Source organism: Hemiscyllium ocellatum, unplaced genomic scaffold (assembly GCF_020745735.1).
Source record: "Hemiscyllium ocellatum isolate sHemOce1 unplaced genomic scaffold, sHemOce1.pat.X.cur. scaffold_2797_pat_ctg1, whole genome shotgun sequence".
Lineage (NCBI taxonomy): Eukaryota > Metazoa > Chordata > Chondrichthyes > Orectolobiformes > Hemiscylliidae > Hemiscyllium > Hemiscyllium ocellatum.
In genome coordinates this window covers 40,424-65,392 of record NW_026868203.1, presented here as the reverse complement: position 1 = coordinate 65,392, position 24,969 = coordinate 40,424, and the positions used below count along the sequence as shown (strand labels likewise).

At 63.0% G+C, this 24,969-nt stretch overlaps 1 protein-coding gene across 1 annotated transcript in view; it reads right to left on the bottom strand.

Annotated features, from left to right (window-relative positions):
• Positions 1-7,755: 7,755 nt before the first annotated feature.
• LOC132812495 (progestin and adipoQ receptor family member 4-like) overlaps positions 7,756-24,969 on the bottom strand; it is a 37,549-nt gene continuing 20,335 nt past the window's right edge. The window contains exon 3 of the mRNA XM_060822957.1: positions 7,756-8,914. Coding sequence (XP_060678940.1) covers positions 8,481-8,914 — 434 coding nt within the window. The 3' untranslated portion in view covers positions 7,756-8,480. The remainder of the gene's footprint in view (positions 8,915-24,969) is intronic.

The window sequence follows — 24,969 nt, the reverse complement described above, 5'->3', positions numbered from 1 at the left end:
AGCTCCCCGGGGAGGGAGTTACAGACTGGAATCTAATCGAGGGGTTCGGGGGGGTTTATATACAGAATAACAGCTCCCCGGGGAGGGAGTTACAGACTGGAATCTAATCGAGGGGTTCGGGGTGGTTTATATACAGAATAACAGCTACCCGGGAGGGAGTTACAGACTGGAATCTAATCGAGGGGTTCGGAGTGGTTTATATACAGAATAACAGCTCCCCGGGAGGGAGTTACAGACTGGAATCTAATCGAGGGGTTCGGGGGGGTTTATATACAGAATAACAGCTCCCCGGGAGGGAGTTACAGACTGGAATCTAATCGAGGGGTTCGGGTGGGTTTATATACAGAATAACAGCTCCCGGGAGGGAGTTACAGACTGGAATCTAATCGAGGGGTTCGGGGTGGTGTATATACAGAATAACAGCTCCCCGGGAGGGAGTTACAGACTGGAATCTAATCGAGGGGTTCGGGGTGGGTTTATATACAGAATAACAGCTCCCCGGGAGGGAGTTACAGACTGGAATCTAATCGAGGGGTTCGGGGTGGTTTATATACAGAATAACAGCTCCCCGGGGAGGGAGTTACAGACTGGAATCTAATCGAGGGTTCGGGGTGGTTTATATATATACAGAATAACAGCTCCCCGGGGAGGGAGTTACAGACTGGAATCTAATCGAGGGGTTCGGGTGGGTTTATATACACAATAACAGATACCCCGGGAGGGGGTTACAGACTGGAATCTAATCGAGGGGTTCGGGTGGGGTTTATATACAGAATAACAGCTCCCGTCAGGGAGGGAGTTACAGACTGGAATCTAATCGAGGGGTTCGGGGTGGTTTATATACAGAATAACAGCTCCCCTGGAGGGAGTTACAGACTGGAATCTAATCGAGGGGTTCGGGTGGGGTTTATATACAGAATAACAGCTCCCGGGAGGGAGTTACAGACTGGAATCTAATCGAGGGGTTCGGGGGGGGTTTATATACAGAATAACAGCTCCCCGGGAGGGAGTTACAGACTGGAATCTAATCGAGGTGTTTCGGGGGGGTTTATATACAGAATAACAGCTCCCGGGGAGGGAGTTACAGACTGGAATCTAATCGAGGGGTTCGGGGTGGTTTATATACAGAATAACAGCTCCCCTGGGAGGGAGTTACAGACTGGAATCTAATCGAGGGGTTTGGGTTGGGGTTTATATACAGAATAACAGCTCCCCGGGGAGGGAGTTACAGACTGGAATCTAATCGAGGGGTTCGGGTTGGGGTTTATATACAGAATAACAGCTCCCGGGAGGGAGTTACAGACTGGAATCTAATCGAGGGGTTCGGGGTGGGTTTATATACAGAATAACAGCTACCCCGGGAGGGAGTTACAGACTGGAATCTAATCGAGGGGTTCGGGATGGTTTATATACAGAATAACAGCTCCCGGGGAGGGAGTGACAGACTGGAATCTAATCGAGGGGTTCGGGGTGGTTTATATACAGAATAACAGCTCCCCTGGGAGGGAGTTCCAGACTGGAATCTAATCGAGGGGTTCGGGGTGGGTTTATATACAGAATAACAGCTCCCCGGGGAGGGAGTTACAGACTGGAATCTAATCGAGGGGTTCGGGTTGGGGTTTATATACAGAATAACAGCTCCCCGGGAGGGAGTTACAGACTGGAATCTAATCGAGGGGTTCGGGGGGTTTATATACAGAATAACAGCTCCCCGGGAGGGAGTTACAGACTGGAATCTAATCGAGGGGTTCGGGGGGGTTTATATACAGAATAACAGCTCCCCCGGGAGGGAGTTACAGACTGGAATCTAATCGAGGGGTTCGGGTGGGGTTTATATACAGAATAACAGCTCCCCGGGGAGGGAGTTACAGACTGGAATCTAATCGAGGGGTTCGGGGTGGTTTATATACAGAATAACAGCTCCCCGGGGAGGGAGTTACAGACTGGAATCTAATCGAGGGGTTCGGGGTGGTTTATATACAGAATAACAGCTCCCCGGGGAGGGAGTTACAGACTGGAATCTAATCGAGGGGTTCGGGGGTGGGGTTTATATACAGAATAACAGCTCCCCGCGGAGGGAGTTACAGACTGGAATCTAATCGAGGGGTTCAGGGTGGTTTATATACAGAATAACAGCTACCCCGGGAGGGAGTTACAGACTGGAATCTAATCGAGGGGTTCGGGGGGGTTTATATACAGAATAACAGCTCCCCCGGGAGGGAGTTACAGACTGGAATCTAATCGAGGGGTTCGGGGTGGGTTTATATACAGAATAACAGCTCCCGGGGAGGGAGTTACAGACTGGAATCTAATCGAGGGGTTCGGGGTGGGTTTATATACAGAATAACAGCTCCCCAGGGAGGGAGTTACAGACTGGAATCTAATCAGGGGTTCGGGGTGGTTTATATACAGAATAACAGCTACCCGGGGAGGGAGTTACAGACCGGAATCTAATCGAGGGGTTCGGAGTGGTTTAAATACAGAATAACAGCTCTCCGGGAGGGAGTTACAGACTGGAATCTAATCGAGGGGTTCGGAGTGGTTTAAATACAGAATAACAGCTCCCCGGGAGGGAGTTACAGACTGGAATCTAATCGAGGGGTTCGGGGTGGTTTATATACAGAATAACAGCTCCCGGGAGGGAGTTACAGACTGGAATCTAATCGAGGGGTTCGGGGTGGGTTTATATACAGAATAACAGCTCCCGGGAGGGAGTTACAGACTGGAATCTAATCGAGGGGTTCGGGGGGGTTTATATACAGAATAACAGCTCCCCGGGGAGGGAGTTACAGACTGGTATCTAATCGAGGGGTTCGGGGTAGTTTATATACAGAATAACAGCTCCCGGGAGGGAGTTACAGACTGGAATCTAATCGAGGGGTTCGGGGTGGTTTATATACAGAATAACAGCTCCCCGGGAGGGAGTTACAGACTGGAATCTAATCGAGGGGTTCGGGGTGGGGTGTATATACAGAATAACAGCTCCCCGGGAGGGGGTTACAGACTGGAATCTAATCGAGGGGTTCGGGGGGGTTTATATACAGAATAACAGCCCCCCGGGGAGGGAGTTACAGACTGGTATCTAATCGAGGGGTTCGGGTTGGTTTATATACAGAATAACAGCTCCCGGGGAGGGAGTTACAGACTGGAATCTAATCGAGGGGTTCGGGTTGGTTTATATACAGAATAACAGCTCCCCGGGAGGGAGTTACAGACTGGAATCTAATCGAGGGGTTCGGGATGGTTTATATACAGAATAACAGCTCCCCGGGAGGGAGTTACAGACTGGAATCTAATCGAGGGGTTCGGGTGGGGTTTATATACAGAATAACAGCTCCCCGGGAGGGAGTTACAGACTGGAATCTAATCAAGGGGTTCGGGGTGGGTTTATATACAGAATAACAGATACCCCGGGAGGGAGTTACAGACTGGAATCTAATCGAGGGGTTCGGGATGGTTTATATACAGAATAACAGCTCCCCGGGGAGGGAGTGACAGACTGGAATCTAATCGAGGGGTTCGGGGTGGTTTATATACAGAATAACAGCTCCCCTGGGAGGGAGTTACAGACTGGAATCTAATCGAGGGGTTCGGGTTGGGGTTTATATACAGAATAACAGCTCCCGGGGAGGGAGTTACAGACTGGAATCTAATCGAGGGGTTCGGGTGGGTTTATATACAGAATAACAGCTCCCCGGGAGGGAGTTACAGACTGGAATCTAATCGAGGGGTTCGGGGGGTTTATATACAGAATAACAGCTCCCCGGGAGGGAGTTACAGACTGGAATCTAATCGAGGGGTTCGGGTGGGGTTTATATACAGAATAACAGCTCCCGGGAGGGAGTTCCAGACTGGAATCTGATCGAGGGGTTCGGGGGGGTTTATATACAGAATAACAGCTCCCGGGAGGGAGTTACAGACTGGAATCTAATCGAGGGGTTCGGGTGGGGTTTATATACAGAATAACAGCTCCCCGGGGAGGGAGTTACAGACTGGAATCTAATCGAGGGGTTCGGGGTGGGTTTATATACAGAATAACAGCTCCCCAGGGAGGGAGTTACAGACTGGAATCTAATCAAGGGGTTCGGGGTGGTTTATATACAGAATAACAGCTACCCCGGGGAGGGAGTTACAGACCGGAATCTAATCGAGGGGTTCGGAGTGGTTTAAATACAGAATAACAGCTCCCGGGAGGGAGTTACAGACTGGAATCTAATCGAGGGGTTCGGAGTGGTTTAAATACAGAATAACAGCTCCCCGGGAGGGAGTTACAGACTGGAATCTAATCGAGGGGTTCGGGGTGGTTTATATACAGAATAACAGCTCCCCGGGAGGGAGTTACAGACTGGAATCTAATCGAGGGGTTCGGGGTGGGTTTATATACAGAATAACAGCTCCCCGGGAGGGGGTTACAGACTGGAATCTAATCGAGGGGTTCGGGGGGGTTTATATACAGAATAACAGCTCCCGGGGAGGGAGTTACAGACTGGTATCTAATCGAGGGGTTCGGGGTAGTCTATATACAGAATAACAGCTCCCCGGGAGGGAGTTACAGACTGGAATCTAATCGAGGGGTTCGGGGTGGTTTATATACAGAATATCAGCTCCCCTGGGAGGGAGTTACAGACTGGAATCTAATCGAGGGGTTCGGGGTGGGTTTATATACAGAATAACAGATACCCCGGGGAGGGAGTTACAGACTGGAATCTAATCGAGGGGTTCGGGGTGGGTTTATATACAGAATAACAGCTCCCCGGGGAGGGAGTTACAGACTGGAATCTAATCGAGGGGTTCGGGTGGGGTTTATATACAGAATAACAGCTCCCCGGGGAGGGAGTTACAGACTGGAATCTAATCGAGGGGTTCGGGGTGGTTTATATACAGAATAACAGCTCCCCGGGGAGGGAGTTACAGACTGGAATCTAATCGAGGGGTTCGGGGGGGTTTATATACAGAATAACAGATACCCCGGGGACGGAGTTACAGACCGGAATCTAATCGAGGGGTTCGGAGTGGTTTAAATACAGAATAACAGCTCCCCGGGAGGGAGTTACAGACTGGAATCTAATCGAGGGGTTCGGGGGGGTTTATATACAGAATAACAGCTCCCCGGGAGCGAGTTACAGACCGGAATCTAATCGAGGGGTTCGGGGTGGTTTATATACAGAATAACAGCTCCCCGGGAGGGAGTTACAGACTGGAATCTAATCGAGGGGTTCGGGGTGGGGTGTATATACAGAATAACAGCTCCCCGGGAGGGAGTTACAGACTGGAATCTAATCGAGGGGTTCGGGTGGGGTTTATATACAGAATAACAGCTCCCCAGGGAGGGAGTTACAGACTGGAATCTAATCGAGGGGTTCGGGGTGGTTTATATACAGAATAACAGCTCCCCTGGGAGGGAGTTACAGACTGGAATCTAATCGAGGGGTTCGGGGTGGGTTTATATACAGAATAACAGCTCCCCGGGAGGGAGTTACAGACTGGAATCTAATCGAGGTGTTCGGGGGGGTTTATATACAGAATAACAGCTCCCCGGGAGGGAGTTACAGACTGGAATCTAATCGAGGGGTTCGGGGTGGGTTTATATACAGAATAACAGCTCCCCGGGTGGGAGTTACAGACTGGAATCTAATCGAGGGGTTCGGGGTGCGTTTATATACAGAATAACAGCTCCCCGGGAGGGAGTTACAGACTGGAATCTAATCGAGGGGTTCGGGGTGGGGTTTATATACAGAATAACAGCTCCCCGGGAGGGAGTTACAGACTGGAATCTAATCGAGGGGTTCGGGGTGGGTTTATATACAGAAGAACAGCTCCCCGGGGAGGGAGTTACAGACTGGAATCTAATCGAGGTGTTCAGGGGTGGGGGTCCGCTGAGCAGTGATGGTAATGGCTGGTGTCTGGAACATTCTGCAGGTCTGTCTGGAAGGGGAGCCCGAACTTGAGCGGGATCAGCCAGGATTCTCCGTGCCAGGTGTACCCACCTGCTGCCCCCCAGCCGAATGTCGAGGATGAGGGGCAGGCAGCTGGCACCGCCCTCTTCATGCCCAGGAACCTCCTCAGCCTCTTCGACCAGTCGATGGAGTGTGACTGAGGGCACCTGCCCCCCTCTCCAACCCGCCTCAGTCTGTGCCCCTCGACTCTTGGTGGGTGGTAATGTCGGCTCGGGGAGGAGGGAGGGTCAGCGCCGAGGGAGCCCCGCACTGTGGGAGGGTCAGCGCCGAGGGAGCCCCCCGCACTGTGGGAGGGTGAGCGCTGTGGGAGGGTGAGCGCCGAGGGAGCCCCGCACTGTGGGAGGGTCAGCGCCGAGGGAGCCCCGCACTGTGGGAGGGTCAGCGCCGAGGGAGCCCCGCGCTGTGGGAGGGTGAGCGCTGTGGGAGGGTGAGCGCCGAGGGAGCCCCGCGCTGTGGGAGGGTCAGCGCCGAGGGAGCCCCGCGCTGTGGGAGGGTCAGCGCCGAGGGAGCCCCGCGCTGTGGGAGCGTCGGCGCCGAGGGAGCCCCGCACTGTGGGAGGGTCAGCGCCGAGGGAGCCCCGCACTGTGGGAGGGTCAGCGCCGAGGGAGCCCCCCGCACTGTGGGAGGGTCAGCGCCGAGGGAGCCCCGCACTGTGGGAGGGTCAGCGCCGAGGGAGCCCCGCGCTGTGGGAGGGTGAGCGCTGTGGGAGGGTGAGCGCCGAGGGAGCCCCGCACTGTGGGAGGGTCAGCGCCGAGGGAGCCCCGCACTGTGGGAGGGTCAGCGCCGAGGGAGCCCCGCACTGTGGGAGGGTCAGCGCCGAGGGAGCCCCGCACTGTGGGAGGGTCAGCGCCGAGGGAGCCCCGCACTGTGGGAGGGTCAGCGCCGAGGGAGCCCCGCGAGATGATGTTGAGAGCAGGGTGGATTGAAATGAACACTGACCAGATTCCTGTCTGTATTGTCTCTCCCTCTCTCTGTCCCCATGTGTGTACCACTCCGTCCCTGTCTGTTGTCCCCCCTCTCCCTCTCTCTCGGTGTCCCGTCAGGAAGGAGCCCTGGGATTCGGAGTGTGTGCGACCTGCTGTCCCGTGCGATGTCCTGCTGTCCCCCCCCCCCGTGTAAATAGCTGTACCATACCAATAAAGGATTTCTGCAGGACCTTTACTGATCGACTCTCCCTCGACAGCACCAGGTCAGGGGGAGGCTCTCCTGTACTGGTCCCCCCATCCCAGGGACAGGGACAGCACCGGGTTAGATACAGAGTAAAGCTCCCTCTACACTGTCCCCCCCCATCCCAGGGACAGCACGGCGTTAGATACAGAGTAAAGCTCCCTCTACACTGTCCACCCATCCCAGGGACAGGGACAGCACGGGGTTAGATACAGAGTAAAGCTCCCTCTACACTGTCCACCCATCCCAGGGACAGCACGGCGTTAGATACAGAGTAAAGCTCCCTCTACACTGTCTCCCCCCCCCCCCCCCCATCCCAGGGACAGCACAGCGTTAGATACAGAGTAAAGCTCCCTCTACACTGTCCCTCCATCCCAGGGACAGCACGGGGTTAGATACAGAGTAAAGCTCCCTCTACACTTCACCCCATCCCAGGGACAGCACGGGGTTAGATACAGAGTAAAGCTCCCTCTACACTGTCACCCCATCCCAGGGACAGCACGGGGTTAGTTACAGAGTAAAGCTCCCTCTACACTGTCCCCACAGCCTGTTGCTGACATGGGGTTAAAGGTACATTCTGTCCCGACACCCCGAGTTATCACGGTCATCCCCGGCCAGAGAATCACAAACAGAGGAGGGATCCAAAGGCGCCCTTTCCTATTAAATTTATTCTCCCGGGTTTGTAAACATATCTGTTTGTTGAATAACACTGTTTCGGTGTTCCAGTGTGTTCTTTCGCTGTTTTGGGAGCCACGCAATGGGCACTGGGAAGGAGGGAGAGAGCAAGGGTTGGCGTGGGTGAGGGAAAGGGGGATAGAGGGAGGGAGGGAGCGTGAGGGTGGAGGATTCAGTGGACGTGGCGTGTGTCGAACGAGCTGGAGTTTGAAGTCCTGCAAACAACCTGCTGCGCACACTCTGCGCTGAACTGTCCCTCTCGCCTTCGTCTGCCAGAGGAGCGACGGCTTTGTACAAAAATTGGGAAATGGTGTGTGTGTGTGTCCCCAGCACGGAGGTGGCCTCCTGGCTCTGCTGCTGCGACCCGTCGTTTTACCGGGATCCCACCTCGTTTCGTTTGTTCAAATACAAAATAAAAAGAATACGACAGCCCTTTTTACAAAATATTGCACGTGTGCCTGGCGTCGGGATGGACTCCGGGAGGAGTGGAATCAGCGAGGGAGGTACAACCCCGTTCCCCGAGCAGGAGAAAACCCCCCTGACGCTGGTCAGGGAAATGGAGAAGAGGGGGAACGATGGAAAGGGGATAAGAAAGATGGATAGATAGAGAGGAGGCATGGGGATAGAGAGAGAGAGAGCACAGAGGGACAGGGAGAGGGGGAGGAGGTGGAGCAGGAAGGGTCAGTGGGGCAGGCAGGGGGAGCGGCTGATCGAGGCCAGATCATCGACTACCCCCCAGTGCAGGTACAGGATACTGGCCACCACTAGCACGTGCATTATCTGGTGGCTGTTACAGCAGTAGTCAAACTTCCCGGGCATCCAGCGCTCGGGCACGCGCACGATGTTGATGAAACCGCCCAGGATGGCGAGAGCGTCCATCACCAGGTAGTTCCGCAGTGAGGTGGGACTGCCAGCCCCCACCTCCAGGTACCGAAGGTAGAAGAAGAGGAAGCGATAGCAGGCCTGCCAGGCGAACGATCGGAGCCGCGTGACGTTACTCTGGGCGCTGACGGCGCAGTATATCACGTAGGAGGACAGCAGGATGTAGAGTAACAACGCCACGCTGCGGACGGTCGGGTAACACAGTAAGGTGCAGTATATAATCGGCAGGGCCCCTGGGGGGGGGGGGGGGAGAGGGGAGAGAGAGACCGTCACTCAGGGAGAAGAGACAGCCCGGAACACACACTCCCCTCCCTGCGCGCTCTCCCTCTCCCCTCCCCACCCACACACCATCTCCCCCTCCCCCCTCCACCCCCACCCACACCATTCTCCCCCTCCCCACCCACGCACCATTCTCCCTCTTCCCCCCCTCCCCACCCACACCATTCTCCCTCTCCCCCCTCCACCCCACCCACACCATTCTCCCTCTTCCCCCCCCCCTCCCCACCCACGCACCATTCTCCCTGCACTGTCCCCTCTCACTGTGCACTGTTTTCTTTGTGGTCTCTAACCCCACCCCAGTGCGCTCTCTACCCTGTGTTCACTACCTGCGTTGTGCTCCTCTGTTCACTCTACCCCCACTATCTGCGCTCACACTCTCTCCGCCCCAGCTCTGTCTCTCTCTCTCTCTGCCCCAGCTCTGTCGCTCTCGCTCTCGCTCTCTGCCCCAGCTCTGTCGCTCTCGCTCTCGCTCTCTGCCCCAGCTCTGTCGCTCTCGCTCTCTGCCCCAGCTCTGTCGCTCTCGCTCTCTGCCCCAGCTCTGTCGCTCTCGCTCTCCGCCCCAGCTCTGTCGCTCTCGCTCTCTGCCCCAGCTCTGTCGCTCTCGCTCTCTGCCCCAGCTCTGTCGCTCTCGCTCTGCCCCAGCTCTGTCGCTCTCGCTCTCCGCCCCAGCTCTGTCGCTCTCGCTCTCTGCCCCAGCTCTGTCGCTCTCGCTCTCTGCCCCAGCTCTGTCGCTCTCGCTCTCTGCCCCAGCTCTGTCGCTCTCGCTCTCTGCCCCAGCTCTGTCGCTCTCGCTCTCTGCCCCAGCTCTGTCGCTCTCGCTCTCTGCCCCAGCTCTGTCGCTCTCGCTCTCTGCCCCAGCTCTGTCGCTCTCGCTCTCTGCCCCAGCTCTGTCGCTCTCGCTCTCTGCCCCAGCTCTGTCGCTCTCGCTCTCTGCCCCAGCTCTGTCGCTCTCGCTCTCTGCCCCAGCTCTGTCGCTCTCGCTCTCTGCCCCAGCTCTGTCGCTCTCGCTCTCTGCCCCAGCTCTGTCGCTCTCGCTCTCTGCCCCAGCTCTGTCGCTCTCGCTCTCGCTCTCCGCCCCAGCTCTGTCGCTCTCGCTCTCGCTCTCTGCCCCAGCTCTGTCGCTCTCGCTCTCTGCCCCAGCTCTGTCGCTCTCGCTCTCCGCCCCAGCTCTGTCGCTCTCGCTCTCGCTCTCTGCCCCAGCTCTGTCGCTCTCGCTCTCTGCCCCAGCTCTGTCGCTCTCGCTCTCGCTCTCTGCCCCAGCTCTGTCGCTCTCGCTCTCTGCCCCAGCTCTGTCGCTCTCGCTCTCTGCCCCAGCTCTGTCGCTCTCGCTCTCTGCCCCAGCTCTGTCGCTCTCGCTCTCGGCCCCAGCTCTGTCGCTCTCGCTCTCTGCCCCAGCTCTGTCGCTCTCGCTCTGCCCCAGCTCTGTCGCTCTCGCTCTGCCCCAGCTCTGTCGCTCTCGCTCTGCCCCAGCTCTGTCGCTCTCGCTCTCTGCCCCAGCTCTGTCGCTCTCGCTCTCTGCCCCAGCTCTGTCGCTCTCGCTCTCTGCCCCAGCTCTGTCGCTCTCGCTCTCCGCCCCAGCTCTGTCGCTCTCGCTCTCCGCCCCAGCTCTGTCGCTCTCGCTCTCCGCCCCAGCTCTGTCGCTCTCGCTCTCCGCCCCAGCTCTGTCGCTCTCGCTCTCTGCCCCAGCTCTGTCGCTCTCGCGCTCTGCCCCAGCTCTGTCGCTCTCGCTCTCTGCCCCAGCTCTGTCGCTCTCGCTCTCTGCCCCAGCTCTGTCGCTCTCGCTCTCTGCCCCAGCTCTGTCGCTCTCTCTCTCTGCCCCAGCTCTGTCGCTCTCGCTCTCCGCCCCAGCTCTGTCGCTCTCGCTCTCTGCCCCAGCTCTGTCGCTCTCGCTCTCTGCCCCAGCTCTGTCGCTCTCTCGCTCTCGCTCTCTGCCCCAGCTCTGTCTCTCTCGCTCTCTGCCCCAGCTCTGTCTCTCTCGCTCTCTGCCCCAGCTCTGTCGCTCTCGCTCTCTGCCGCAGCTCTGTCGCTCTCGCTCGCTCTCGCTCTCTGCCCCAGCTCTGTCGCTCTCGCTCTCTGCCCCAGCTCTGTCGCTCTCGCTCTCTGCCCCAGCTCTGTCGCTCTTGCTCTCGCTCTCTGCCCCAGCTCTGTCGCTCTCGCTCTCTGCCCCAGCTCTGTCGCTCTCGCTCTCTGCCCCAGCTCTGTCGCTCTCGCTCTCCGCCCCAGCTCTGTCGCTCTCGCTCTCCGCCCCAGCTCTGTCGCTCTCGCTCTCTGCCCCAGCTCTGTCGCTCTCGCTCTCTCTCTCTGCCCCAGCTCTGTCGCTCTCGCTCTCTGCCCCAGCTCTGTCTCTCTCGCTCTCTGCCCCAGCTCTGTCGCTCTCGCTCTCTGCCGCAGCTCTGTCGCTCTCGCTCTCGCTCTCTGCCCCAGCTCTGTCGCTCTCGCTCTCTGCCCCAGCTCTGTCGCTCTCGCTCTCTGCCCCAGCTCTGTCGCTCTTGCTCTCGCTCTCTGCCCCAGCTCTGTCGCTCTCGCTCTCTGCCCCAGCTCTGTCGCTCTCGCTCTCTGCCGCAGCTCTGTCGCTCTCGCTCTCGCTCTCTGCCCCAGCTCTGTCGCTCTCGCTCTCTGCCCCAGCTCTGTCGCTCTCGCTCTCTGCCCCAGCTCTGTCGCTCTTGCTCTCGCTCTCTGCCCCAGCTCTGTCGCTCTCGCTCTCTGCCCCAGCTCTGTCGCTCTCGCTCTCAGCCCCAGCTCTGTCGCTCTCGCTCTCAGCCCCAGCTCTGTCGCTCTCGCTCTCAGCCCCAGCTCTGTCGCTCTCGCTCTCAGCCCCAGCTCTGTCGCTCTCGCTCTCAGCCCCAGCTCTGTCGCTCTCGCTCTCCGCCCCAGCTCTGTCGCTCTCGCTCTCAGCCCCAGCTCTGTCGCTCTCGCTCTCAGCCCCAGCTCTGTCGCTCTCGCTCTCAGCCCCAGCTCTGTCGCTCTCGCTCTCTGCCCCAGCTCTGTCGCTCTCGCTCTCTGCCCCAGCTCTGTCGCTCTCGCTCTCTGCCCCAGCTCTGTCGCTCTCGCTCTCTGCCCCAGCTCTGTCGCTCTCGCTCTCTGCCCCAGCTCTGTCGCTCTCGCTCTCGCTCTGCCCCAGCTCTGTCGCTCTCGCTCTCTGCCCCAGCTCTGTCGCTCTCGCTCTCTGCCCCAGCTCTGTCGCTCTCGCTCTCTGCCCCAGCTCTGTCGCTCTCGCTCTCTGCCCCAGCTCTGTCGCTCTCGCTCTCTGCCCCAGCTCTGTCGCTCTCGCTCTCTGCCCCAGCTCTGTCGCTCTCGCTCTCTGCCCCAGCTCTGTCGCTCTCGCTCTCTGCCCCAGCTCTGTCGCTCTCGCTCTCTGCCCCAGCTCTGTCGCTCTCGCTCTCTGCCCCAGCTCTGTCGCTCTCGCTCTCTGCCCCAGCTCTGTCGCTCTCGCTCTCTGCCCCAGCTCTGTCGCTCTCGCTCTCTGCCCCAGCTCTGTCGCTCTCGCTCTCTGCCCCAGCTCTGTCGCTCTCGCTCTCTGCCCCAGCTCTGTCGCTCTCGCTCTCTGCCCCAGCTCTGTCGCTCTCGCTCTCTGCCCCAGCTCTGTCGCTCTCGCTCTCTGCCCCAGCTCTGTCGCTCTCGCTCTCTGCCCCAGCTCTGTCGCTCTCGCTCTCTGCCCCAGCTCTGTCGCTCTCGCTCTCTGCCCCAGCTCTGTCGCTCTCGCTCTCTGCCCCAGCTCTGTCGCTCTCGCTCTCTGCCCCAGCTCTGTCGCTCTCGCTCTCTGCCCCAGCTCTGTCGCTCTCGCTCTCTGCCCCAGCTCTGTCGCTCTCGCTCTCCGCCCCAGCTCTGTCGCTCTCGCTCTCCGCCCCAGCTCTGTCGCTCTCGCTCTCCGCCCCAGCTCTGTCGCTCTCGCTCTCCGCCCCAGCTCTGTCGCTCTCGCTCTCCGCCCCAGCTCTGTCGCTCTCGCTCTCCGCCCCAGCTCTGTCGCTCTCGCTCTCCGCCCCAGCTCTGTCGCTCTCGCTCTCCGCCCCAGCTCTGTCGCTCTCGCTCTCCGCCCCAGCTCTGTCGCTCTCGCTCTCCGCCCCAGCTCTGTCGCTCTCGCTCTCCGCCCCAGCTCTGTCGCTCTCGCTCTCCGCCCCAGCTCTGTCGCTCTCGCTCTCCGCCCCAGCTCTGTCGCTCTCGCTCTCCGCCCCAGCTCTGTCGCTCTCGCTCTCCGCCCCAGCTCTGTCGCTCTCGCTCTCCGCCCCAGCTCTGTCGCTCTCGCTCTCCGCCCCAGCTCTGTCGCTCTCGCTCTCCGCCCCAGCTCTGTCGCTCTCGCTCTCTGCCCCAGCTCTGTCGCTCTCGCTCTCTGCCCCAGCTCTGTCGCTCTCGCTCTCTGCCCCAGCTCTGTCGCTCTCGCTCTCTGCCCCAGCTCTGTCGCTCTCGCTCTCTGCCCCAGCTCTGTCGCTCTCGCTCTCTGCCCCAGCTCTGTCGCTCTCGCTCTCTGCCCCAGCTCTGTCGCTCTCGCTCTCTGCCCCAGCTCTGTCGCTCTCGCTCTCTGCCCCAGCTCTGTCGCTCTCGCTCTCTGCCCCAGCTCTGTCGCTCTCGCTCTCTGCCCCAGCTCTGTCGCTCTCGCTCTCTGCCCCAGCTCTGTCGCTCTCGCTCTCTGCCCCAGCTCTGTCGCTCTCGCTCTCTGCCCCAGCTCTGTCGCTCTCGCTCTCTGCCCCAGCTCTGTCGCTCTCGCTCTCCGCCCCAGCTCTGTCGCTCTCGCTCTCTGCCCCAGCTCTGTCGCTCTCGCTCTCTGCCCCAGCTCTGTCGCTCTCGCTCTCTGCCCCAGCTCTGTCGCTCTCGCTCTCTGCCCCAGCTCTGTCGCTCTCGCTCTCTGCCCCAGCTCTGTCGCTCTCGCTCTCTGCCCCAGCTCTGTCGCTCTCGCTCTCTGCCCCAGCTCTGTCGCTCTCGCTCTCCGCCCCAGCTCTGTCGCTCTCGCTCTCCGCCCCAGCTCTGTCGCTCTCGCTCTCTGCCCCAGCTCTGTCGCTCTCGCTCTCTGCCCCAGCTCTGTCGCTCTCGCTCTCTGCCCCAGCTCTGTCGCTCTCGCTCTCTGCCCCAGCTCTGTCGCTCTCGCTCTCGCTCTCTGCCCCAGCTCTGTCGCTCTCGCTCTCTGCCCCAGCTCTGTCGCTCTCGCTCTCTGCCCCAGCTCTGTCGCTCTCGCTCTCTGCCCCAGCTCTGTCGCTCTCGCTCTCCGCCCCAGCTCTGTCGCTCTCGCTCTCTGCCCCAGCTCTGTCGCTCTCGCTCTCTGCCCCAGCTCTGTCGCTCTCGCTCTCTGCCCCAGCTCTGTCGCTCTCGCTCTCTGCCCCAGCTCTGTCGCTCTCGCTCTCGCTCTCTGCCCCAGCTCTGTCGCTCTCGCTCTCTGCCCCAGCTCTGTCGCTCTCGCTCTCTGCCCCAGCTCTGTCGCTCTCGCTCTCTGCCCCAGCTCTGTCGCTCTCGCTCTCTGCCCCAGCTCTGTCGCTCTCGCTCTCTGCCCCAGCTCTGTCGCTCTCGCTCTCTGCCCCAGCTCTGTCGCTCTCGCTCTCTGCCCCAGCTCTGTCGCTCTCGCTCTCTGCCCCAGCTCTGTCGCTCTCGCTCTCTGCCCCAGCTCTGTCGCTCTCGCTCTCTGCCCCAGCTCTGTCGCTCTCGCTCTCTGCCCCAGCTCTGTCGCTCTCGCTCTCTGCCCCAGCTCTGTCGCTCTCGCTCTCCGCCCCAGCTCTGTCGCTCTCGCTCTCCGCCCCAGCTCTGTCGCTCTCGCTCTCCGCCCCAGCTCTGTCGCTCTCGCTCTCTGCCCCAGCTCTGTCGCTCTCGCTCTCCGCCCCAGCTCTGTCGCTCTCGCTCTCCGCCCCAGCTCTGTCGCTCTCGCTCTCCGCCCCAGCTCTGTCGCTCTCGCTCTCCGCCCCAGCTCTGTCGCTCTCGCTCTCCGCCCCAGCTCTGTCGCTCTCGCTCTCCGCCCCAGCTCTGTCGCTCTCGCTCTCTGCCCCAGCTCTGTCGCTCTCGCTCTCCGCCCCAGCTCTGTCGCTCTCGCTCTCCGCCCCAGCTCTGTCGCTCTCGCTCTCTGCCCCAGCTCTGTCGCTCTCGCTCTCTGCCCCAGCTCTGTCGCTCTCGCTCTCTGCCCCAGCTCTGTCGCTCTCGCTCTCTGCCCCAGCTCTGTCGCTCTCGCTCTCTGCCCCAGCTCTGTCGCTCTCGCTCTCTGCCCCAGCTCTGTCGCTCTCGCTCTCTGCCCCAGCTCTGTCGCTCTCGCTCTCTGCCCCAGCTCTGTCGCTCTCGCTCTCTGCCCCAGCTCTGTCGCTCTCGCTCTCTGCCCCAGCTCTGTCGCTCTCGCTCTCTGCCCCAGCTCTGTCGCTCTCGCTCTCTGCCCCAGCTCTGTCGCTCTCGCTCTCTGCCCCAGCTCTGTCGCTCTCGCTCTCTGCCCCAGCTCTGTCGCTCTCGCTCTCTGCCCCAGCTCTGTCGCTCTCGCTCTCTGCCCCAGCTCTGTCGCTCTCGCTCTCTGCCCCAGCTCTGTCGCTCTCGCTCTCTGCCCCAGCTCTGTCGCTCTCGCTCTCTGCCCCAGCTCTGTCGCTCTCGCTCTCTGCCCCAGCTCTGTCGCTCTCGCTCTCTGCCCCAGCTCTGTCGCTCTCGCTCTCTGCCCCAGCTCTGTCGCTCTCGCTCTCGCTCTCTGCCCCAGCTCTGTCGCTCTCGCTCTCCGCCCCAGCTCTGTCGCTCTCGCTCTCGCTCTCTGCCCCAGCTCTGTCGCTCTCGCTCTCTGCCCCAGCTCTGTCGCTCTCGCTCTCTGCCCCAGCTCTGTCGCTCTCGCTCTCTGCCCCAGCTCTGTCGCTCTCGCTCTCTGCCCCAGCTCTGTCGCTCTCGCTCTCTGCCCCAGCTCTGTCGCTCTCGCTCTCTGCCCCAGCTCTGTCGCTCTCGCTCTCTGCCCCAGCTCTGTCGCTCTCGCTCTCTGCCCCAGCTCTGTCGCTCTCGCTCTCTGCCCCAGCTCTGTCGCTCTCGCTCTCGCTCTCTGCCCCAGCTCTGTCGCTCTCGCTCTCTGCCCCAGCTCTGTCGCTCTCGCTCTCTGCCCCAGCTCTGTCGCTCTCGCTCTCTGCCCCAGCTCTGTCGCTCTCGCTCTCTGCCCCAGCTCTGTCGCTCTCGCTCTCTGCCCCAGCTCTGTCGCTCTCGCTCTCTGCCCCAGCTCTGTCGCTCTCGCTCTCTGCCCCAGCTCTGTCGCTCTCGCTCTCTGCCCCAGCTCTGTCGCTCTCGCTCTCTGCCCCAGCTCTGTCGCTCTCTCTCTCTGCCCCAGCTCTGTCGCTCTCGCTCTGCCCCAGCTCTGTCGCTCTCGCTCTCTGCCCCAGCTCTGTCGCTCTCGCTCTCGCTCTCTGCCCCAGCTCTGTCGCTCTCGCTCTCCGCTCCAGCTCTGTCGCTCTCGCTCTCCGCCCCAGCTCTGTCGCTCTCGCTCTCCGCCCCAGCTCTGTCGCTCTCGCTCTCCGCCCCAGCTCTGTCGCTCTCGCTCTCCGCCCCAGCTCTGTCGCTCTCGCTCTCCGCCCCAGCTCTGTCGCTCTCGCTCTCCGCCCCAGCTCTGTCGCTCTCGCTCTCTGCCCCAGCTCTGTCGCTCTCGCTCTCTGCCCCAGCTCTGTCGCTCTCGCTCTCGCTCTCTGCCCCAGCTCTGTCGCTCTCGCTCTCCGCCCCAGCTCTGTCGCTCTCGCTCTCCGCCCCAGCTCTGTCGCTCTCGCTCTCCGCCCCAGCTCTGTCGCTCTCGCTCTCCGCCCCAGCTCTGTCGCTCTCGCTCTCCGCCCCAGCTCTGTCGCTCTCGCTCTCCGCCCCAGCTCTGTCGCTCTCGCTCTCTGCCCCAGCTCTGTCGCTCTCGCTCTCCGCCCCAGCTCTGTCGCTCTCGCTCTCCGCCCCAGCTCTGTCGCTCTCGCTCTCCGCCCCAGCTCTGTCGCTCTCGCTCTCCGCCCCAGCTCTGTCGCTCTCGCTCTCCGCCCCAGCTCTGTCGCTCTCGCTCTCCGCCCCAGCTCTGTCGCTCTCGCTCTCCGCCCCAGCTCTGTCGCTCTCGCTCTCCGCCCCAGCTCTGTCGCTCTCGCTCTCCGCCCCAGCTCTGTCGCTCTCGCTCTCCGCCCCAGCTCTGTCGCTCTCGCTCTCCGCCCCAGCTCTGTCGCTCTCGCTCTCCGCCCCAGCTCTGTCGCTCTCGCTCTCCGCCCCAGCTCTGTCGCTCTCGCTCTCCGCCCCAGCTCTGTCGCTCTCGCTCTCCGCCCCAGCTCTGTCGCTCTCGCTCTCCGCCCCAGCTCTGTCGCTCTCGCTCTCCGCCCCAGCTCTGTCGCTCTCGCTCTCCGCCCCAGCTCTGTCGCTCTCGCTCTCCGCCCCAGCTCTGTCGCTCTCGCTCTCCGCCCCAGCTCTGTCGCTCTCGCTCTCCGCCCCAGCTCTGTCGCTCTCGCTCTCCGCCCCAGCTCTGTCGCTCTCGCTCTCCGCCCCAGCTCTGTCGCTCTCGCTCTCCGCCCCAGCTCTGTCGCTCTCGCTCTCCGCCCCAGCTCTGTCGCTCTCGCTCTCCGCCCCAGCTCTGTCGCTCTCGCTCTCCGCCCCAGCTCTGTCGCTCTCGCTCTCCGCCCCAGCTCTGTCGCTCTCGCTCTCCGCCCCAGCTCTGTCGCTCTCGCTCTCCGCCCCAGCTCTGTCGCTCTCGCTCTCCGCCCCAGCTCTGTCGCTCTCGCTCTCCGCCCCAGCTCTGTCGCTCTCGCTCTCCGCCCCAGCTCTGTCGCTCTCGCTCTCCGCCCCAGCTCTGTCGCTCTCGCTCTCCGCCCCAGCTCTGTCGCTCTCGCTCTCCGCCCCAGCTCTGTCGCTCTCGCTCTCCGCCCCAGCTCTGTCGCTCTCGCTCTCCGCCCCAGCTCTGTCGCTCTCGCTCTCCGCCCCAGCTCTGTCGCTCTCGCTCTCCGCCCCAGCTCTGTCGCTCTCGCTCTCCGCCCCAGCTCTGTCGCTCTCGCTCTCCGCCCCAGCTCTGTCGCTCTCGCTCTCCGCCCCAGCTCTGTCGCTCTCGCTCTCCGCCCCAGCTCTGTCGCTCTCGCTCTCCGCCCCAGCTCTGTCGCTCTCGCTCTCCGCCCCAGCTCTGTCGCTCTCGCTCTCCGCCCCAGCTCTGTCGCTCTCGCTCTCCGCCCCAGCTCTGTCGCTCTCGCTCTCCGCCCCAGCTCTGTCGCTCTCGCTCTCCGCCCCAGCTCTGTCGCTCTCGCTCTCCGCCCCAGCTCTGTCGCTCTCGCTCTCCGCCCCAGCTCTGTCGCTCTCGCTCTCCGCCCCAGCTCTGTCGCTCTCGCTCTCCGCCCCAGCTCTGTCGCTCTCGCTCTCCGCCCCAGCTCTGTCGCTCTCGCTCTCCGCCCCAGCTCTGTCGCTCTCGCTCTCCGCCCCAGCTCTGTCGCTCTCGCTCTCCGCCCCAGCTCTGTCGCTCTCGCTCTCCGCCCCAGCTCTGTCGCTCTCGCTCTCCGCCCCAGCTCTGTCGCTCTCGCTCTCCGCCCCAGCTCTGTCGCTCTCGCTCTCTGCCCCAGCTCTGTCGCTCTCGCTCTCTGCCCCAGCTCTGTCGCTCTCGCTCTCTGCCCCAGCTCTGTCGCTCGCTCTCTCTGCCCCAGCTCTGTCGCTCTCGCTCTCTGCCCCAGCTCTGTCGCTCTCGCTCTCGCTCTCTGCCCCAGCTCTGTCTCTCTCTCGCTCTCTGCCCCAGCTCTGTCGCTCTCGCTCTCTGCCCCAGCTCTGTCGCTCTCCGCCCCAGCTCTGTCGCTCTCGCTCTCCGCCCCAGCTCTGTCGCTCTCGCTCTCCGCCCCAGCTCTGTCGCTCTCGCTCTCCGCCCCAGCTCTGTCGCTCTCGCTCTCCGCCCCAGCTCTGTCGCTCTCGCTCTCCGCCCCAGCTCTGTCGCTCTCGCTCTCTGCCCCAGCTCTGTCGCTCTCGCTCTCTGCCCCAGCTCTGTCGCTCTCGCTCTCTGCCCCAGCTCTGTCGCTCTCGCTCTCTGCCCCAGCTCTGTCGCTCTCGCTCTCTGCCCCAGCTCTGTCGCTCTCGCTCTCTGCCCCAGCTCTGTCGCTCTCGCTCTCTGCCCCAGCTCTGTCGCTCTCGCTCTCTGCCCCAGCTCTGTCGCTCTCGCTCTCTGCCCCAGCTCTGTCGCTCTCGCTCTCTGCCCCAGCTCTGTCGCTCTCGCTCTCTGCCCCAGCTCTGTCGCTCTCGCTCTCTGCCCCAGCTCTGTCGCTCTCGCTCTCTGCCCCAGCTCTGTCGCTCTCGCTCTCCGCCCCAGCTCTGTCGCTCTCGCTCTCCGCCCCAGCTCTGTCGCTCTCGCTCTCCGCCCCAGCTCTGTCGCTCTCGCTCTCCGCCCCAGCTCTGTCGCTCTCGCTCTCTGCCCCAGCTCTGTCGCTCTCGCTCTCGCTCTCTGCCCCAGCTCTGTCGCTCTCGCTCTGCCCCAGCTCTGTCGCTCTCGCTCTCCGCCCCAGCTCTGTCGCTCTCGCTCTCCGCCCCAGCTCTGTCGCTCTCGCTCTCCGCCCCAGCTCTGTCGCTCTCGCTCTCTGCCCCAGCTCTGTCGCTCTCGCTCTCGCTCTCTGCCCCAGCTCTGTCTCTCTCTCGCTCTCTGCCCCAGCTCTGTCGCTCTCGCTCTCTGCCCCAGCTCTGTCGCTCTCGCTCTCTGCCCCAGCTCTGTCGCTCTCGCTCTCTGCCCCAGCTCTGTCGCTCTCGCTCTCGCTCTCTGCCCCAGCTCTGTCGCTCTCGCTCTCGCTCTCTGCCCCAGCTCTGTCGCTCTCGCTCTCTGCCCCAGCTCTGTCGCTCTCGCTCTCTGCCCCAGCTCTGTCGCTCTCGCTCTCTGCCCCAGCTCTGTCGCTCTCGCTCTCTGCCCCAGCTCTGTCGCTCTCTCTCTCTGCCCCAGCTCTGTCGCTCTCGCTCTCTGCCCCAGCTCTGTCGCTCTCGCTCTCTGCCCCAGCTCTGTCGCTCTCGCTCTCTGCCCCAGCTCTGTCGCTCTCGCTCTCTGCCCCAGCTCTGTCGCTCTCTCTCTCCGCCCCAGCTCTGTCGCTCTCGCTCTCCGCCCCAGCTCTGTCGCTCTCGCTCTCCGCCCCAGCTCTGTCGCTCTCGCTCTCTGCCCCAGCTCTGTCGCTCTCGCTCTCTGCCCCAGCTCTGTCGCTCTCGCTCTCTGCCCCAGCTCTGTCGCTCTCGCTCTGCCCCAGCTCTCTCGCTCTCGCTCTCTGCCCCAGCTCTGTCGCTCTCGCTCTCGCTCTCTGCCCCAGCTCTGTCGCTCTCGCTCTCTGCCCCAGCTCTGTCGCTCTCGCTCTCTGCCCCAGCTCTGTCGCTCTCGCTCTCTGCCCCAGCTCTGTCGCTCTCGCTCTCTGCCCCAGCTCTGTCGCTCTCGCTCTCTGCCCCAGCTCTGTCGCTCTCGCTCTCTGCCCCAGCTCTGTCGCTCTCGCTCTCTGCCCCAGCTCTGTCGCTCTCGCTCTCTGCCCCAGCTCTGTCGCTCTCGCTCTCTGCCCCAGCTCTGTCGCTCTCGCTCTCGCTCTCTGCCCCAGCTCTGTCGCTCTCGCTCTCCGCCCCAGCTCTGTCGCTCTCGCTCTCCGCCCCAGCTCTGTCGCTCTCGCTCTCCGCCCCAGCTCTGTCGCTCTCGCTCTCCGCCCCAGCTCTGTCGCTCTCGCTCTCTGCCCCAGCTCTGTCGCTCTCGCTCTCTGCCCCAGCTCTGTCGCTCTCGCTCTCTGCCCCAGCTCTGTCGCTCTCGCTCTCCGCCCCAGCTCTGTCGCTCTCGCTCTCCGCCCCAGCTCTGTCGCTCTCGCTCTCCGCCCCAGCTCTGTCGCTCTCGCTCTCCGCCCCAGCTCTGTCGCTCTCGCTCTCCGCCCCAGCTCTGTCGCTCTCGCTCTCCGCCCCAGCTCTGTCGCTCTCGCTCTCCGCCCCAGCTCTGTCGCTCTCGCTCTCCGCCCCAGCTCTGTCGCTCTCGCTCTCCGCCCCAGCTCTGTCGCTCTCGCTCTCCGCCCCAGCTCTGTCGCTCTCGCTCTCCGCCCCAGCTCTGTCGCTCTCGCTCTCCGCCCCAGCTCTGTCGCTCTCGCTCTCCGCCCCAGCTCTGTCGCTCTCGCTCTCCGCCCCAGCTCTGTCGCTCTCGCTCTCCGCCCCAGCTCTGTCGCTCTCGCTCTCCGCCCCAGCTCTGTCGCTCTCGCTCTCCGCCCCAGCTCTGTCGCTCTCGCTCTCCGCCCCAGCTCTGTCGCTCTCGCTCTCCGCCCCAGCTCTGTCGCTCTCGCTCTCCGCCCCAGCTCTGTCGCTCTCGCTCTCCGCCCCAGCTCTGTCGCTCTCGCTCTCCGCCCCAGCTCTGTCGCTCTCGCTCTCCGCCCCAGCTCTGTCGCTCTCGCTCTCCGCCCCAGCTCTGTCGCTCTCGCTCTCCGCCCCAGCTCTGTCGCTCTCGCTCTCCGCCCCAGCTCTGTCGCTCTCGCTCTCCGCCCCAGCTCTGTCGCTCTCGCTCTCCGCCCCAGCTCTGTCGCTCTCGCTCTCCGCCCCAGCTCTGTCGCTCTCGCTCTCCGCCCCAGCTCTGTCGCTCTCGCTCTCCGCCCCAGCTCTGTCGCTCTCGCTCTCCGCCCCAGCTCTGTCGCTCTCGCTCTCCGCCCCAGCTCTGTCGCTCTCGCTCTCCGCCCCAGCTCTGTCGCTCTCGCTCTCCGCCCCAGCTCTGTCGCTCTCGCTCTCCGCCCCAGCTCTGTCGCTCTCGCTCTCCGCCCCAGCTCTGTCGCTCTCGCTCTCCGCCCCAGCTCTGTCGCTCTCGCTCTCCGCCCCAGCTCTGTCGCTCTCGCTCTCCGCCCCAGCTCTGTCGCTCTCGCTCTCCGCCCCAGCTCTGTCGCTCTCGCTCTCCGCCCCAGCTCTGTCGCTCTCGCTCTCCGCCCCAGCTCTGTCGCTCTCGCTCTCCGCCCCAGCTCTGTCGCTCTCGCTCTCCGCCCCAGCTCTGTCGCTCTCGCTCTCCGCCCCAGCTCTGTCGCTCTCGCTCTCCGCCCCAGCTCTGTCGCTCTCGCTCTCCGCCCCAGCTCTGTCGCTCTCGCTCTCCGCCCCAGCTCTGTCGCTCTCGCTCTCCGCCCCAGCTCTGTCGCTCTCGCTCTCCGCCCCAGCTCTGTCGCTCTCGCTCTCCGCCCCAGCTCTGTCGCTCTCGCTCTCCGCCCCAGCTCTGTCGCTCTCGCTCTCCGCCCCAGCTCTGTCGCTCTCGCTCTCCGCCCCAGCTCTGTCGCTCTCGCTCTCCGCCCCAGCTCTGTCGCTCTCGCTCTCCGCCCCAGCTCTGTCGCTCTCGCTCTCCGCCCCAGCTCTGTCGCTCTCGCTCTCCGCCCCAGCTCTGTCGCTCTCGCTCTCCGCCCCAGCTCTGTCGCTCTCGCTCTCCGCCCCAGCTCTGTCGCTCTCGCTCTCCGCCCCAGCTCTGTCGCTCTCGCTCTCCGCCCCAGCTCTGTCGCTCTCGCTCTCCGCCCCAGCTCTGTCTCTCTCGCTCTCTGCCCCAGCTCTGTCGCTCTCGCTCTCTGCCCCAGCTCTGTCGCTCTCTCTCTCTCGCCCCAGCTCTGTCGCTCTCGCTCTCTGCCCCAGCTCTGTCGCTCTCGCTCTCGCTCTCTGCCCCAGCTCTGTCGCTCTCTCTCGCTCTCGCCCCAGCTCTGTCGCTCTCGCTCTCCGCCCCAGCTCTGTCGCTCTCGCTCTCCGCCCCAGCTCTGTCGCTCTCGCTCTCCGCCCCAGCTCTGTCGCTCTCGCTCTCCGCCCCAGCTCTGTCGCTCTCGCTCTCCGCCCCAGCTCTGTCGCTCTCGCTCTCTGCCCCAGCTCTGTCGCTCTCGCTCTCTGCCCCAGCTCTGTCGCTCTCGCTCTCTGCCCCAGCTCTGTCGCTCTCGCTCTCTGCCCCAGCTCTGTCGCTCTCGCTCTCTGCCCCAGCTCTGTCGCTCTCGCTCTCTGCCCCAGCTCTGTCGCTCTCGCTCTCTGCCCCAGCTCTGTCGCTCTCGCTCTCTGCCCCAGCTCTGTCGCTCTCGCTCTCTGCCCCAGCTCTGTCGCTCTCGCTCTCTGCCCCAGCTCTGTCGCTCTCGCTCTCTGCCCCAGCTCTGTCGCTCTCGCTCTCTGCCCCAGCTCTGTCGCTCTCGCTCTCTGCCCCAGCTCTGTCGCTCTCTCTCTCTGCCCCAGCTCTGTCGCTCTCGCTCTCTGCCCCAGCTCTGTCGCTCTCGCTCTCTGCCCCAGCTCTGTCGCTCTCGCTCTCCGCCCCAGCTCTGTCGCTCTCGCTCTCCGCCCCAGCTCTGTCGCTCTCGCTCTCCGCCCCAGCTCTGTCGCTCTCGCTCTCTGCCCCAGCTCTGTCGCTCTCGCTCTCGCTCGCCCCCAGCTCTGTCGCTCTCGCTCTGCCCCAGCTCTGTCGCTCTCGCTCTCCGCCCCAGCTCTGTCGCTCTCGCTCTCCGCCCCAGCTCTGTCGCTCTCGCTCTCTGCCCCAGCTCTGTCGCTCTCGCTCTCTGCCCCAGCTCTGTCGCTCTCGCTCTCTGCCCCAGCTCTGTCTCTCTCTCGCTCTCTGCCCCAGCTCTGTCGCTCTCGCTCTCTGCCCCAGCTCTGTCGCTCTCGCTCTCTGCCCCAGCTCTGTCGCTCTCGCTCTCTGCCCCAGCTCTGTCGCTCTCGCTCTCGCTCTCTGCCCCAGCTCTGTCGCTCTCGCTCTCGCTCTCTGCCCCAGCTCTGTCGCTCTCGCTCTCTGCCCCAGCTCTGTCGCTCTCGCTCTCTGCCCCAGCTCTGTCGCTCTCGCTCTCTGCCCCAGCTCTGTCGCTCTCGCTCTCTGCCCCAGCTCTGTCGCTCTCGCTCTCTGCCCCAGCTCTGTCGCTCTCGCTCTCTGCCCCAGCTCTGTCGCTCTCGCTCTCTGCCCCAGCTCTGTCGCTCTCGCTCTCTGCCCCAGCTCTGTCGCTCTCGCTCTCTGCCCCAGCTCTGTCGCTCTCGCTCTCTGCCCCAGCTCTGTCGCTCTCGCTCTCTGCCCCAGCTCTGTCGCTCTCGCTCTCTGCCCCAGCTCTGTCGCTCTCGCTCTCTGCCCCAGCTCTGTCGCTCTCGCTCTCGCTCTCTGCCCCAGCTCTGTCGCTCTCGCTCTCTGCCCCAGCTCTGTCGCTCTCGCTCTCTGCCCCAGCTCTGTCGCTCTCGCTCTCCGCCCCAGCTCTGTCGCTCTCGCTCTCCGCCCCAGCTCTGTCGCTCTCGCTCTCCGCCCCAGCTCTGTCGCTCTCGCTCTCTGCCCCAGCTCTGTCGCTCTCGCTCTCTGCCCCAGCTCTGTCGCTCTCGCTCTCTGCCCCAGCTCTGTCGCTCTCGCTCTCTGCCCCAGCTCTGTCGCTCTCGCTCTCTGCCCCAGCTCTGTCTCTCTCGCTCTCTGCCCCAGCTCTGTCGCTCTCGCTCTCGCTCTCTGCCCCAGCTCTGTCGCTCTCGCTCTCTGCCCCAGCTCTGTCGCTCTCGCTCTCTGCCCCAGCTCTGTCGCTCTCGCTCTCTGCCCCAGCTCTGTCGCTCTCGCTCTCTGCCCCAGCTCTGTCGCTCTCGCTCTCGCTCTCTGCCCCAGCTCTGTCGCTCTCGCTCTGCCCCAGCTCTGTCGCTCTCGCTCTCTGCCCCAGCTCTGTCGCTCTCGCTCTCCGCCCCAGCTCTGTCTCTCTCGCTCTCTGCCCCAGCTCTGTCGCTCTCGCTCTCTGCCCCAGCTCTGTCGCTCTCGCTCTCGCTCTCTGCCCCAGCTCTGTCGCTCTCGCTCTCTGCCCCAGCTCTGTCGCTCTCGCTCTCTGCCCCAGCTCTGTCGCTCTCGCTCTCTGCCCCAGCTCTGTCGCTCTCGCTCTCTGCCCCAGCTCTCTCGCTCTCGCTCTCTGCCCCAGCTCTCTCGCTCTCGCTCTCTGCCCCAGCTCTGTCGCTCTCGCTCTCTGCCCCAGCTCTGTCGCTCTCGCTCTCGCTCTCTGCCCCAGCTCTGTCGCTCTCGCTCTCGCTCTCTGCCCCAGCTCTGTCGCTCTCGCTCTCGCTCTCTGCCCCAGCTCTGTCGCTCTCGCTCTCTGCCCCAGCTCTGTCGCTCTCGCTCTCCGCCCCAGCTCTGTCGCTCTCGCTCTCCGCCCCAGCTCTGTCGCTCTCGCTCTCTGCCCCAGCT